The 15,182-nt window shown below is 39.3% G+C and overlaps 1 protein-coding gene across 1 annotated transcript; it reads left to right on the top strand.

The window, feature by feature from the left end:
* The first annotated feature begins 1,667 nt into the window (after nucleotides 1-1,667).
* Nucleotides 1,668-8,644, top strand: neff1 (neuronal intermediate filament family member 1). Its single transcript, XM_028457210.1, has 4 exons — nucleotides 1,668-2,673; nucleotides 5,376-5,693; nucleotides 5,778-5,902; nucleotides 6,848-8,644. Exons 1-4 carry the CDS (start codon nucleotides 1,939-1,941, stop codon nucleotides 7,203-7,205), a joined length of 1,536 nt encoding a protein of 511 aa, XP_028313011.1. The 5' UTR covers nucleotides 1,668-1,938; the 3' UTR covers nucleotides 7,206-8,644.
* Nucleotides 8,645-15,182: the final 6,538 nt, after the last annotated feature.

Genomic DNA, 15,182 nt, shown 5'->3' on the forward strand with positions numbered 1-15,182 from the left:
GTCCTAGTGTAGTCTACTCTATATCTCATTTTATCTGCCCACCAACATCTCTATTTATAGCCTATAGGCCTTCATCATGGAGGCCATTTTTTTTTTTTATAGATATGATTATTAGAACTATTTGTGTTTATTATTCATGTAACAATTAAGAAATAACTATCCAACAAAGTTAAGTAATGGTGACTTTCTCAAAGACAATGTTGTTGATTATCTTTATTGTTTTATGAGGTGACAGTGATCTGTGGATGATGTGTGTAAAGAGAGCATGTTTAACTCAACCAGGATCTGTACATTTTTGGTGTTTTATGTATATTCATTTATTTATAATTACATGACATAGACACATAATCAGGTAGTGTTGGCCCCATCCAATTCTCCTATGTATCCACTTAACATAATATATACGAGACATTCACGGCGATGACCATAATTCAGTGTATTCTGGATTTCATCCCACTCTCAGGTCTTTAACAGTTGTAGAGACTTCCTCTCTCACACATTTCCTCAGCATTACACTGATTGCTTTTATGTCATTTTTTTCCTTTATGCCAAATTGTCTCTTGTCTGATTTAGGATGACTTGGCATCTTTCCACTCTGGCATCAATGATTCAGTGAATAAGAGTCTGCTAAGCTGTGTATAGAGGTGAAGGAGGTGCTGGTAGTCCCTCCCCGTCCCATTGGAGGCTGTATAAGCCTCTCTGCTCTGCGTGCTGAGGCATGGTCCTGAATGACTTGGATCAGCACCAAGGCCAGCGACACCTTTGGTGGGAGAACGAATAAAAGAAAAGAAAATGCTTTACAAACAAATTTTTTTTTTTTTTTTTTAAATAAAATACAAAACTCTGAATACGTTGTTAATCAAACATGTCTCTAATATGTGGTATACACTAAAATACCCTAATTATGTTAAAAAAAAAAAAAAAACCGTTTGTATTGATTTTTAAGCAAGGGCCAGGCACTAAATGGGAACATTTTGACAACCAAACATCCATATTTTTGTTAAATATACTCAGCTCTCATCAATGCGTGGTTCATAGGCTACAATGGGATTAATGGGGTTAGTGAAGCAGATTTTTTTGGATACAAATATGAGTTAATGGGGTTTTTAAAGCATATCACAGGAAATTAATCAGCAAAATAAATACATGAAAAGAGTTTACGATGCACTTTATAAGAAAAGTGACAATGAGCTTTTAAAAATATCTATGTGTAAACGTAATTACAAGTGGTGTGTGAAGATTTTACACCTGTTGTTCATCGAAAGCCTTGATTATACCTTTTATTGATCATTTGTGCACATCATTTCTAATAAGTAATTCATGGACCGTATTTGGTGCGTGACTGCTTCAGTATTCCAATATTGCGGAGGTCGTTCTGGGATGAGGCAGGCAGGCAGGCAGGATGGATGGATGGATGGATGGATGGATGATGCGAACTGCAGCAACAAACACATTCGGAGGCGCACAGGTCCCCACATGATTTATGCTGGTGAGGCAGAAAAACTGCAGTGACAGTGGATACAGTGACAGGGGTAACATATATAGGGCTGTGGTTATGTACACATAGAAAATGAGACTTTAGAAAGGAAACAGTGCTGAAGTTGGACTTTGTTGTAGACTTAAGGTGGGTGTGGTGGTGTGTGAGCCAGAGCAGCAAACAGGAGTTGCCTGCATGGGATGAAGTGGTGTCGCCCCAGAGGGGGGAGGCTTTCTTTCTGCTAAAGCTTGCAGGTTTCTCACCACGATCTGTTATTACTGCGTCACATGATGCGCCAGCGCCTTCCTATAAAAACACCTTTCCTGGCCGGACATCACTCGCATCTCACTTTTTCGCTCGCTCACACTCACACGGTCCCCTCCACACACGCCTCCTGACTTTCCTCACACACACTTTTCTGACTCCCGTGTCGCGTAGGTCACATTCTTCTGAAGGAAACCATGAGTTACTCCAGCGACGTCTACAGCAGCAGCTCCTACAGGAAGATCTTTGGGGATGCGCCCCGCTCCGGACGCGCGGGTCTGGGCAGTAGCAGCCCGTCCCACATAGGTTACCGCAGCAGCCATCGCACCTATGGTTCCCCCTCTGTCATGTCCTCCACCTCCTACCGCAGGACGGCTGCGCCCGGTCGCACCTTCTCCGCCATGCAGGACCCGATGATGGACCTGAGCCAGTCTACCGCGGTCACCAACGAGCTCAAGATCATCCGCACCAACGAGAAGGAGCAGCTGCAGGGCCTCAATGACCGCTTCGTGTCCTTCATCGAGAAGGTCCACAACTTGGAGCAGCAGAACAAAGTCCTGGAGGCGGAGGTGACGCTGCTTCGTCAGCGCCACAACGAGCCCTCGCGCCTGCACGAGCTCTACGAGCAGGAGATCCGCGAGCTGCGCGCTCGCGCGGAGGAGCTTACGCACGAGAAGAGCCAGATGCGCGTGGACTGCGTCCAGATGAACGAGGCGCTGGAGCGCGTGCGTGAGAAGTTGGAAGAAGAGACCCGGCTGCGCGAGGAAGCGGAGAACGCGCTCAAGGGTTACCGCAAGGACGTGGACGACGCTACGCTGGCGCGTCTAGAGCTGGAGAAGAAGGTAGAGTCGCTCCTGGATGAGATCGCGTTCCTGAGGAAAGTCCACGATGAGGAGCTCCAGGAGCTCCAGGCGTCTCTGCAGGCCACTCAGGTATGCCCCCCCACCCAGAAAGAAAGAAAACGACCCTTAATCAAGGCTGACCTGCAGCCTCTCCGCCTTCAGGTCACCAACACTCACACCCCTAAGTGCAGGTTTCACAGCGTCAAACACCAATTTATAGGAGCATTTTGAAATTATTGAGCTATAATTATATGATAAGGTGTTACAGTTTAAATTTGATCCAATAAATATTAACATAAAGAGCAGCATTAAAGTTATTCACTGTAATTTTTCACAACTGTGAGTGTAAAATGAAGTGTATTTTTTTAATTTAATTAATTTTTTTTACAAAAAGCTATTTATACTAACAACAAACATCATGTTCATATGTTCATTTTGTGATTATACTTCACTAGTGTATAAAGGCAAACAATATATATATATATATATATATATATATATATATATATATATATATATATATATATATATATATATATATATATATATATATATATATATATATATATTACTGCAAGGGAAATAAATTGCCTGACTGACTTGTCAAAATAAATAAATAAATAAAAAATAACTTCCACTCTCGGACACAACAGTTAAAGTCACTGTTGTAATCACATGTGCTTATGTTTCATGACTTTTTAAAATAGATCCCAATCTACAGCCTCAGTGCCATCTCTCCAAACCTACTGCGCACCGGAAAATTGATGGCACTGCAGTTCCGTTTCAGCTCCATGTGCGCCCCCTCCCTTCCCCGATCATAAACCGAGCCTCCGCCACGCCCCCGTCCCGACTTCAAACTTCGTAGAATGACTCTGCACAATTTGATTTTGGTGGTGTGGTGCATTTTAAACGAACAGACACCCATTTATGTTTCGAGGATTTTACGCACAAATGCTGCAGATCTTTGCCCAGCATCGAGGTCATTACACAGTGTCAGAAGGCTTATCCATGAGCTCCTGTATCATTGTACTGGGTTAAATGGGGCTGTAATGAGAACAGGCGAGGAGGGGGCGTTTGGACTAGGAGGGGCAGAACAATGCGCAAAACTGAGCATAATTAAGAGGTGTGGTCATCCCAGGAGGCAACAGGCACGAGCACCGTCGTGAGGATACACTTATTAAAGCTCACAGACTCTTGCTTTTGGAGAGAAATTACGTTGCTTAAAAAGTGGTCAAAACTGCAACAAAATAATAATTTCACCTTTAAAATATAATATGAATTGGTAATGAGGATTGTACCTTTATTAACATTTGACCTTTTACGAATAAACAGGAGTTCAAGTTGCTTGAAATGAAATTTCAGTAAATGAAAACATGAATAATAGTTGGAAAAAACAACAACAACAACAAATAAAAGACAAAGTAATTATTGTCTTTTACAGTATATCAAATTAGTTTCATATTACTATAGTTTTCTTCACATTAGATTGTATGAAGCTTTAGTGTGTTCAGATGTATACAGTATGTTTATTGATATTTTTTTGCACCATTGCATTCTCCTTTTCTGTGTTATTATTGTTCTTGAAACTGTTGTAACACATTACCACAATTACCAAATTTAATCAATCAATCAATCAATCAATCAATGTCTATCTATCTATCTATCTATCTATCTATCTATCTATCTATCTATCTATCTATCTATTTATCTATCTATCTATCTATCTATCTATCTATCTATCTATCTATCTATCTATCTATCTATCTATCTATCTATCTATCTATCTATTTATCTATCTATCTATCTATCTATCTATCTATCTATCTATCTATCTATCTATCTATCTATCTATCTATCTATGTATCTATCTATCTATCTATCTATCTATCTATCTATCTATCTATCTATCTAGATCTCATGAAAACCATTGATGTGAGAAAAACCAGTGATGGTTGCTAGGTAGATCCCCCCCTTTTGATCTCTGGGGACAAACGTTATTGCAACACAAGTTATTGACAGCTCAGCAGAAAAGTCTGAGTCAGCACTCGATTCATCAAACCTGCAGAGGAGCAGCTCAGCTTATCAACACAGACTGCTTACCTGGATTTATCTGTGTGGGTGTGAGTGTGTGTGTCCCTAAGGGACAAACAGCACATTAGAGAGAGGGGGAAGACTGTGCCAACATGCTCCTGCTCTCCCTTTATGCACAGAGACACAGTGCTTTGTAACTGTGTTGCTGAAATTAACTTACAAAAAAAAAAAAAAAAACGTTCACCTTGTCTGCACATGCTGTCGAAGGTCAACACTACATGTAGTGCAATGTTTTCGCGAAAGCAATGCATGTTTTATTATTTCAATTAAATAAATGAATTTATTTTATTGCATAATTGTGACCATCACTAGCCCTCCCTAAGGAAGGGTGAGGAAAAATTTAAGAATGTAAAATATGAAAAGAGAGGCCACTGTTACACCTTGGCGAGGGGGAAGGGAACAGGGAAGAGAGAGTCAGGGTAGGACAATGGAAGGGGTGGGGAAGAGTTGCTAAAATGTAGAATGTAATGCAAGCCGCAAACAAATTCTGAAGAGTAAAATATACATTTTTTACATGATGCACATATAAATTGATTTTATGTTTATTTAGAATAACATTGATAATAATTGCTTGAAGTTATAATGCTGTTCTCTTTGCTGACAGTAAATACTCTCACCATGGTGAGGATGTGTTAAAGATGAAGTGTAAGAGTTTTGAAAAGTACAACAGTTGTTTTAGTCCCACCCTCATCTGTGTGCAGGTCTCAGTGGAGATGGAGATGAGTAAACCGGACCTGGCGGCTGCGCTGAAGGACATCCGGGCCCAGTACGAGAACCTGTCGGCCAGGAACCAGGTCCAGGTGGAGGACTGGTACCACTCCAAGTTCGTCACAGTCACCGAGGCTGCTGCACGCAACCAGGATGCCATCAAGCACTCCAAGGAGGAGCTGAGCGAGTACCGCCGGCAGGTGCAGGCCCGCACTTTGGAGATCGAGGCCCTCAGGGGCCACAATGAGGCCCTGGAGAGGCAGATCGCTGAGATGGAGGATCGTCATAATAATGAAATTGGAGAAATGCAGGTATGTAAACCAGATATTAAATTAAACAGATGACTCTCATTTGGGGGGTCAGTGACCCTTAAAAGTGTCTGTGATTCCAAACAGGACACCATCAATGAGCTGGAGCAAGCCCTGCGCAGCACCAAGGGGGAAATGTCCCGTCATCTAAGGGAGTACCAGGACCTGCTGAATGTCAAGATGGCACTAGACATTGAGATTGCTGCTTACAGGTTGGAATTTTTAGTGCATGCATTTCATAAAGGAAGGGAGACTTTCAGATTTATGGCAAAATAAAGAGAACATTGTAAGAAACCCTAAGAACTAGGAGAAAGTGGAAATGTGTGGTAAAGCAGGTAGTCATCTGCGTAACACCGAATGTCCTGGGGCGAGTTACTCAATAGTGAGTAGGAAGTGATTACAATTACAATTTAAAGGATAGACAGAAAAATGTGTATTTATTGAAAATAAATCTATAGTATATATTTGTATATGATTTTATGACACATTGTCAAAGAATCCCAGTTTAGTCCAAAGACTTGTACTGCAGTCCGTGTAGGGGTGTCAAATTTGACATTTGACAGTAACTCAGGGGCCAAATAACAAACGGTTTCTTCTCAAGTGGGCTACAAATTTCAGGTAGGTATAGTAAGCAATTTCAACATTATTGTGCCCTAAATTGCACTTCTACATATAACGGATGTAAAAACTTTTTAAGGCACATCATCATTTCCACCTAAAATAATTCTTGATTTTGTGACAAATGTTTCTGTAATTTAGGGACATTTTATGGGATTGTTTGTGAGAAATTGCATGATTTTAAGAAAAAAAATTGACAATGTGTGACTGCAGTCATGTAATATATATATGGGAAAATAGTAGCATCTGCAAATATTTTGAGATTCAATGAATTTATGGTTTTGGTGTGACTGATTTATCTAAACTTAATTATTAGGTCATTTACACAGTTACTTTCTCCTGTGGGCCCATTTGAATGCTTTAAAGGCACAGACTTGGCCGCCGGGCCTTGCGTTTGATGCATGTGATGTTTTGTAAAAGTGGCTTTTTAATATAGATATTGAAATAAATGTAACCACAAGCCTTTTTACATGAAGGAAAAACACAACCGTTATAAACCTGTCCAGCAATTTGAGCATCTTTGTACCTTCGGTCAACAGGAAGCTTCTAGAAGGTGAAGAATGCCGCCTCAGCTCCATTGGAGGCCCAATGGTACAGTCCGGCTTCTCCTACATGTCAGCGCGCTCCTACTCTCTGGGAGCCTACCGCAAGTCCGACGCCAAGCCCGAGGATGAAGAGGAGGAGGAAGAGGAGGAGGGTGATGAAGAGGAGAAGGAAGAGGAGGGAGAGGAGGAGGTAGAGGAAGGTGAGGGCGAGGGAGAAGGGGAGGAAGAAGAGGAAGAAGAAGAGGAGGAAAAACCAAAGGGGAAAGATGAGAAGCAGAAGGAGAAGGAGAAGGAGAAGCAAACAAAGACGGAGGAGAAGGAGAGCACTGCCGGGAAGAACAACAAGAACTAAACTCCTTGGGTCATCATCATCATCATCATCATCATCAGCTTCATCACCATCCCGTTTCTCATCATGATCCCATTTCACATCCCAATGATCACTTCAGGTTCTGCTCAGTTCATCTCAAGCCTCACACCTTCTCTGTGTTCCTTTCTCTGTCGAGGTAGTGGTTCCTTCAGACCTCGTTGGAGACAGGCGCGTATAAAAAAACTCACGTCCATATTCAATACTGAGGTGTTCAAACATTTCAGCATAGGAAGCCAGCATGACGACACAAAAAGTCAAAACCTAAACTCAACAAACGAACGTGCCATTAACGAGCCAAACTTAAAAGCAATCAAAGATCTAAAAAGTAACAATTTTCTCAGCACATAGACTTTTAAAATAAATGCACAAGTTCTGCAGCATAAGAAGGAAACAACCAGTCCAACTTTTACGGTGCTTTTTGAATTATGCGTGTAAGAGTTGGCACTTTTGCGTAGAACCAAGCTCCACCAGCTAATAATACCTGAACACCGCGGTGTTGTAAGGAATGATGTATATCTGAACGCTCAACGCGACAGATGAATGCTTTACCCTCATTGTTGTTCCACATCGCCTCCATCTTCTCACCCTCAGTTCTCTTACTCCATCTTTTTTGGATTGTGTCACGGCAATAAAAACAAGCCAGAGCTCAGAAAAAGTTGTACATATATGTAATGGGGTGGTGGGTGAGGCCGACTTTAGGCGAGTCCGCGTAGAAATGCATCTCTGAGAATGAAAAATGTATTGTTCCAAATGCTGCTATCTGTATTTTAGGAATATGAATGACACCCCCCGCCCGCCCCTTTGGTGGATTTATTTGTCGTGTAGTTGTCTTTCCTGTGCATTTCTTTTCTGTCTGCTCACATTGATGTGGTGCTATTCTGTAACATTGTTTAGTCTGAAACATGATGAAGGACGGCGTGATGCTGGAACAGCTGAGTCTGACATGGACAGCCCTTAGCCGAAGCTGCGTGTGGCAGGCGGGGCAGAAACTGCCAGGTTCACTGTTTAATGGTGCAGGGTCTCATATAAGGGCTATTGTTAGCATAACCTCTCCCATCTCATCGCCGTGATGTGTTAATGTGTTTTATTTATAACTGTCGTTCATCATACGTTCTTGTGACCTTGACTTTTTGACAAATGAATCGACCGACGGGCGTCAGTGTGCATGGCCTGTTTCTCTGGGAGCTTAAATATCTGCTGAATGGGAATACAATTTTGCTTGTAGTGTGTCCAAATAAATGAAAAATAAAAAAATATATATATATTGCCTTATTCATTGATGACAGTTAGAATATGTTTTTATTTTTAGCCCAGTGCTAAAACTTTCCATTATGTTCTGCTTGAATACTGTGATTGTACGTGCTGCCGTCTCATGCAGTGATATTCCTCCCAAAGCCAAATAAAGACATTTATTAACCAAACCTTCACAACATGTTTGTATCTGCAGTTTATTCAAAAATATACTGTATACACATTAAGTCACCAATTTCATCAAAACAGAAGACTTTTATATCATAAAGTCATTCATGTTATATTTTAGAAAAAAATGGCTTCCTCCCACAATCCACAAACATGTAGGTCAGGTGGTAGCTGAAATTGTTTGTGGGAGTGGATGAATAGAATGAATAGATCCAGCCTAATGACATTTAATTTGCATGTTCTCCTGTAGCAAATGTCCTATCTCACTTCAACAACATGAAACAAGCACAAGGTTATAAAACTTTATTTAAACATCAGATTTAAACACAAGGAACTTCAAAGTGTTGCACATTGTAATACTTATAATATAATAATAAAGAATATATTAAAAAAAAAAAAAAAAAAAAAAGACCCCGAGAAATGCAGCATTAAAGGTTTGACAAGGGAGTTAAAAAAGCTAAATTGTAATCAAAGCACAGGTAAAAAAAAAAAAAAGCTCTTCACTCTTGATTTCTTCAACAAGTTTGTATTTGATATGAATCTACAGTACTCAGGTTTTCTATTTGAGCTATATGAAGCAAATTCGCTAAACGCTGCTTCACAATCTTCTAACTTGCAGGAAATCAAATCCAGATTTTAAGGCACTTTGTCATTCTCCAAAATGCAAACGACTGATCCAACACAATGGACTTTGTAGAGAGGCTCATAAACACACAGTCACCAATTGATTTGTATGCATTGTTACATTACTATAGCGCATTGAGTAAGACGTGAACATCTTTACTATCACTTCAATCAGTCGTAATATAACAATGTTAAATTGTTTGTAATTGTTGAATTCACAAAATCAATAAATAGAGTACTGACCTGTAAATCTGTTCACAATTAGTTTCACCTAATCATGTTTTCATGTGCTGAAGCCTGATGTTCAAGGACATTAATCCCCCTAGGCCTGTCCCTGGAGGCGTCTGAGCATGGCCGTGTCACGACCCCCTGACAGTGGAGCTTGATAAAGATGCTTCAGGACGTATCTCATCTCACACCCCGCCAAACTCATTTAAACCATATTTCATTGAGCTTCTGACATGAATAAGTTCTCAGCAGAACAAGTACAGGAGTACTAGGGATGCTCCAATTTTCCAGGATGAGTACCTACTTGGGTTTGTGTAATCACTGAAGAGTATGGATACGAGTAACTATGAAAACAAGTAAAGCTGCTATGATGCTCTTCTTGAAAAACGTCCACATATCTGACATTACTAATTATTCTATTAACTTTATAAACATATATCAGAACATTAACAATTGTATTTACAAGGCTGCTGACATTTTTCGAGAGTACTAAACTCATTATTGTTCCTGCTATTCTCATGCAGACATAGGCACCTGGTGGACAAGGGGCCACTTCCGGCCCTCGGTCTAATTTTATGCGGCCCCAAAAATAAATGTACAAAATGACAGAAAAATACACAAAACAAAAGCAAGAATGAATTTAAAAAATACAAAGAATTACAACATTGCAAGAAAATACAGTAAAAGACAAGAGAAAAAACACACAAAATACTCCAAAAACACACAAAACTACTCCAAAAATGAACAAAATGACAACAGTAATACACAAATTACTCAGAAAAGTACACCAAAAGACAAGAAAAACACAAAAAATAACTCTGCAAACCCACAGCACTAACAAAAAATCAAAAACGACAACAGAAATACACAAAATTGACTCAAAAAAAATGCCAAACGACAGCACAAATACACAATATGACTCAAAACAACATATTTTACAGGAGAAATACACAAAAGAACAGAAATGCACAAACATACACAGAATGAGAGAAAAACATATACAATAACTAAAAACTGTTCTTTTCAGTTATAATGCTCAGATCACTCATTATTCTAAATGCTGACATGAATGTTGATCATGTGGCCCTCCAATCAAACAAACACATTTTTGTGGCCCCGCTGTGATAAAAGTTGGCTACCTTTGCCCTCAAGTGTGCCTTATCGTACCTTAAAGTAAAAGTAGGGCTTGAATTCAGGGCGTTCAGTGAATTATATCTGCACAATGATATCTGTTTTTATTGTTTATTATTATAAATAATCTATAATTCATCGCTCGGATACACCTTACCACTGATTGCATCCATTCAGTGTGAGTGGTTGTCTTTGTGTTGGACTGTGATGGACTGGGGCCCTGTCCAGGGTGTACCCCAGTCTAACGCACAATGAAAGCTGGACAGAGGCCCAAGTAGATCCCTGCGAACATGAAAAAAGGAGCAAGCAGATCAGAAAATGGATGGATGGATGGATAGATGGATGCATCCATTCATTTCGACACTTAACTAATATAAAGCTTCAAAATATCTAAACAGTTTGGAATGTTCAATCATTTTTGTTTTTGATGGTAATCATTCATGCTTTATTTGCACTTTCTTCAGGATTTATTTGTTGTTCATTAATGGTTTGTTTTTGGTTGTTTTGTGCTTTATTGAAGTTTAATTTGTGGTTCATATCTCAATCGTGGTTCATGGTTCATTCATAGTACGTTCCTGGTTCATCAGTGGATCATGCCTCATTTGTGGTTTGCTCGGGATTCGTTAATGCTTCAGTCATGGTTCATGGTTTGTTCATTGTTTACTTGTGATTCATTTGTGGTTCATGCTTCATTTGTGCTTCGTTGAAGTTTCATTCTTGGTTTATGGCTGAATTGTGGATTGTTTATGGATGGATCATGCTTCATTTGCTGTATGTGCTTGATTTGTGGTTTGTGATTTACGGCTTGGATATTTTCTGTGGCTTACACACTGTATATAAGGGGATAGTTCTCAAAATGTTTGGATTCAGGGAAAATTTTTCACGGACCCCATCATAATCTTCACGTCATATCAACACAATTTACTGCCATTTGTAACCCTAAATGCCATAGCAATGATATATTCTTTGAATGTTTCAACTTAAATATTTAATATCTGTGTAGTAGAAATTAACTTAAAAAGTACATGCCCTAGTTTTGTATATAACATAAAATGTGTTTATTGTGTTACCAGTAGACAAAATAATGTCACATTTCTTTGGAAAAAAAAAAAAAAATAATAATTTTTTTGCATGATTTTAAAGCAATTGAGACAGCCAACACAATTCACACCGATATAGCAATGCATCATGTCCAGTGTCATACACTATACATGTAAAGTATGTTTTGTTTAATCAGTGCATTGTATGCACATATGCACTTTTGTAATGACACAACATAAAGATAACTTTCTTTAAAATATGTATCACTGACCTACAAGCTACGGCTCGACCCCAGATTGAAAAGCACTGCTGTATATATTAGTTATTTGTGAATTGTAATTTCAGGCTCAAATTCTGCAGCCCACTTTAGATCTAACAGCTCCATCTTCAGCCCCTGAACAAAAAAGTTTGAAATCCCTGCCCTAGGCCTAAGGTTTTGACTGGGCCTAATCTAAGATCCCCCCCAAAAATGAACTGGAAAAGAGGAAGATACACAATATCAGATTTGCAGTCTGTGTTATGACTGATGGAAGCTTTTGGTTTCAGATTAAAGCACAAGTCCAAGCAATATCTTCTTATAAGCTGCCATCCTGTGTGTGCGTATTAGAGAAAAAGTTGTTTTTGAGTGAGTTTTTAGCACAGTGGCAAAAGCATTATCAGCACTAAGGGAAAAATCAATACCACTGTTAGAATAGCAGCAAGTCGCAAATGAAAATGTGCACCCTCAAGTTTTAGGAGAAAATGCGATGCAATGGAATGCATCATGCTCAAGACGATCAATAGCGGGTAAGATGATAGCTTGTTTATGAAGGTAGACAACAGACATCATATCCCCACAATTAATGTATTAGGTTTGGCTATGTATCTGGCAGCTTATGTTTTATGTAACCACAGAGTATTACCTTTCAATAAAGATATAATTGAACAACATAACCCAGTGGTGCCACAAATCTCTTTAGTATCTTATTCATAAAGTGACAACGGCTCACATCCTTTCTGTAGAATTACACTACAATACACTAGGAACAAAGAGCCATAACATTATTGTTAACAAGAAGACAGAGTCTACAAAGCCCATACAAAATAATGTATGGGCTTTTCTTTAGCAGCAAAAACATTCACAACCTGTCAAGGCTTTGGTACCTTATGGTATAAGGTAAAGAATAAAAAAATACCATGTAAATAAATAAATAATCTGCTACTCTTGTGTTGGTGTAAGGCTTATACCAACACAAGAGAATCAGATTCATTATATTCTGCAGGTTGTGACTTGAAACTAGACTGGATTTAAAGAAAGAATCTTGTACCTGAAACAATTGCTTTCTGTGGAGTTTGGTGTTTTTTTTTTAAAAACCTTTCTCTTCTTTCAGGAGTCTTCCCTGAGGCCTAGATATTAGCATTTCTGAAGTTAGTCACATACTCAACTTAATCAGGACATTATAACTTTTTTAAACTCACTCAGCCTGCGTACAAAATTAACAGGTTTAAAAAATTAAAAAAAAAGGTTACATTTGGACTGTTGTGAATTCTACTAGTGAGTCAAATCACAGTTTGTGTTATTTAAATTTATCTTATTTAAAGGCTTCAACAAAGGTTTTTAATAACGTCAGGTTTAAAACAATCAATGGTCGATAGATATCGTTTTAGCATTTAATGCAACAACAACCCTACCTATCCCACCGATACTTAGCTTAGCATTTCACATCTACTTTTCACTTGTGATGTTTACTTTTGATATTTAAGTAGATGAGTGGTTGTAAGTAGAGGGCCTATGGAAAACTGGTATAATGATTACAAATCAACTTACCCACATGTTGTACACTTAGTTACCCTAACCATATATAATGTAAAGTAAGAAATGATAATTCAATTCAACTTAATTTATATAGAGCAAATTACAATAAAGTCATCTCAAAGCGCTTACCAAAATAATGAGTATAGTAAGAAAGAAAGAACCCAACAAGATCCACATGAACAAGCATTTACTGACAGTGGGAAGAACTTCCCTCTTTTTTATTGGATGAAATCTCCAACGGAACCAGATTCCGTGGTGGCAGCCATCTGCTTCGACTGGTTGGGGTTACTGGACAATTGACTAACTGCAATAAGAAAAACATCTTCAATTACTGAAATAGTTCAATCTTTTTAAAATGATATTTATGATACAAATGATAATGTATGTTGGCCTATTTGCCTTATGCACATTAAACAGACCTAATGGCAATTCAGCGCTTTAATTATTCTATGGGTATGGGAGTTATGAGTCTGAGTTGCCTTTGAAATACACTACATTTTAAATGAATTCCCTTTAACTATGTAATATTCTGATGGGTGACTTTTTACGCTAACCAAAATTTTTTTCAGTAAAAATTTTGTTTTACATGTTCAAGTGTTATTCAGGGTCCAGTGGAGATGAAACTAGGACCCTGTACTAAGAATTATCCATTGAACCATGATTGTATATCCAAGTGTGTGAAAACTGCCTTTGGTTGAGTTATTCCTAAAGGTTTTTCCTCAAGAGCAGTTGTGTAAAGTCCAAGCAGCAACTCCATCAGTCCTCTATCTAACAAATCCACTCAGTTTGATTAATGCTATGACTCAGCACAAACCTCTGTGGAGGAGCGTCACAGAAGGACCATGTCAGAGGCCAGGGCAGATTTATTGGAAATTCAAAAGTCGGATCAATCCACCATTGGCAGTGCAGGCCTGAGGCCGGGCAGGGGTGTTGTCCTTCATTTGGCCGTGTTGCTGCTGTGTGTGTGTGCTGTGAGCTGCTGTCAGCATATTGGGTTGTTGTGGAGGAGCATGCATAATTGAACTCCTCTCTTCCTCCTCCTCCCCCTCCTCCTCCAAAGCCCCCCGAGAGCCTTTCAGATAAAACAGTAAATACTAGAGTTCAGCATTAACAACTCTACTGTTGGGACTGTGTGATTATCCAAGAGCAATTTTCTGTTGCAAGCAGGGAAACATAAAAATCTGGGCGTTCACTCTGCTCTGGGTGCTCAACAATAATCATAAGTACACTCATGGTTAACTTTTGGATAACAGCTGCTGTATCTGTACCTGTTAGAAAGATTATAAAAGTTATGAAACACACAATAGGACACTAAGGAACGCTCATTATTAATAACTCATTCATTATTCTCCTGTCCTTCCTCCTCTGTCTCTTTCCACTGTGTCTTTTTGTCCATCTGTCTCCCCCTCTCTCCTCTCTCACTCACTGTACCTCCAATAGCTATATATAGACTCCTGCAATGCAGATGTCCCACAGCCCTGCAGTTCTGGAGAAGCTCGCTGAAGAGTTTCAGCTAAAAAAAAACTGTTCACACACACTTTCTCTCAGAGCTTTGCAACAGGACCGGATGGTCACACCGTTGACCAGGACTGAACAAACACAGTCACACTGAACATGTGCAGCGTGCTTGCCATCGCACTGCACTGCAGCAAGGTAAAAGTGTCCCCCACAGAGTGCAGAGGAAAGCACTGCAGTCTGAATATGTGTGTGTGAGAGTGTGA

The sequence above is a fragment of the Gouania willdenowi genome, chromosome 9 (assembly GCF_900634775.1).
Source record: "Gouania willdenowi chromosome 9, fGouWil2.1, whole genome shotgun sequence".
Classification (NCBI taxonomy): Eukaryota; Metazoa; Chordata; class Actinopteri; order Blenniiformes; family Gobiesocidae; genus Gouania; species Gouania willdenowi.

Bases quoted from the DNA above. Each gene is read 5' to 3' on its own strand.
- neff1 (XM_028457210.1), top strand. From the start codon at position 1,939: ATGAGTTACTCCAGCGACGTCTACAGCAGCAGCTCCTACAGGAAGATC. The intron at 5,694-5,777 runs GTATGTAAACCA...GATTCCAAACAG, and splicing joins ATGAAATTGGAGAAATGCAG to GACACCATCAATGAGCTGGA. The intron at 5,903-6,847 runs GTTGGAATTTTT...TTCGGTCAACAG, and splicing joins ATTGAGATTGCTGCTTACAG to GAAGCTTCTAGAAGGTGAAG.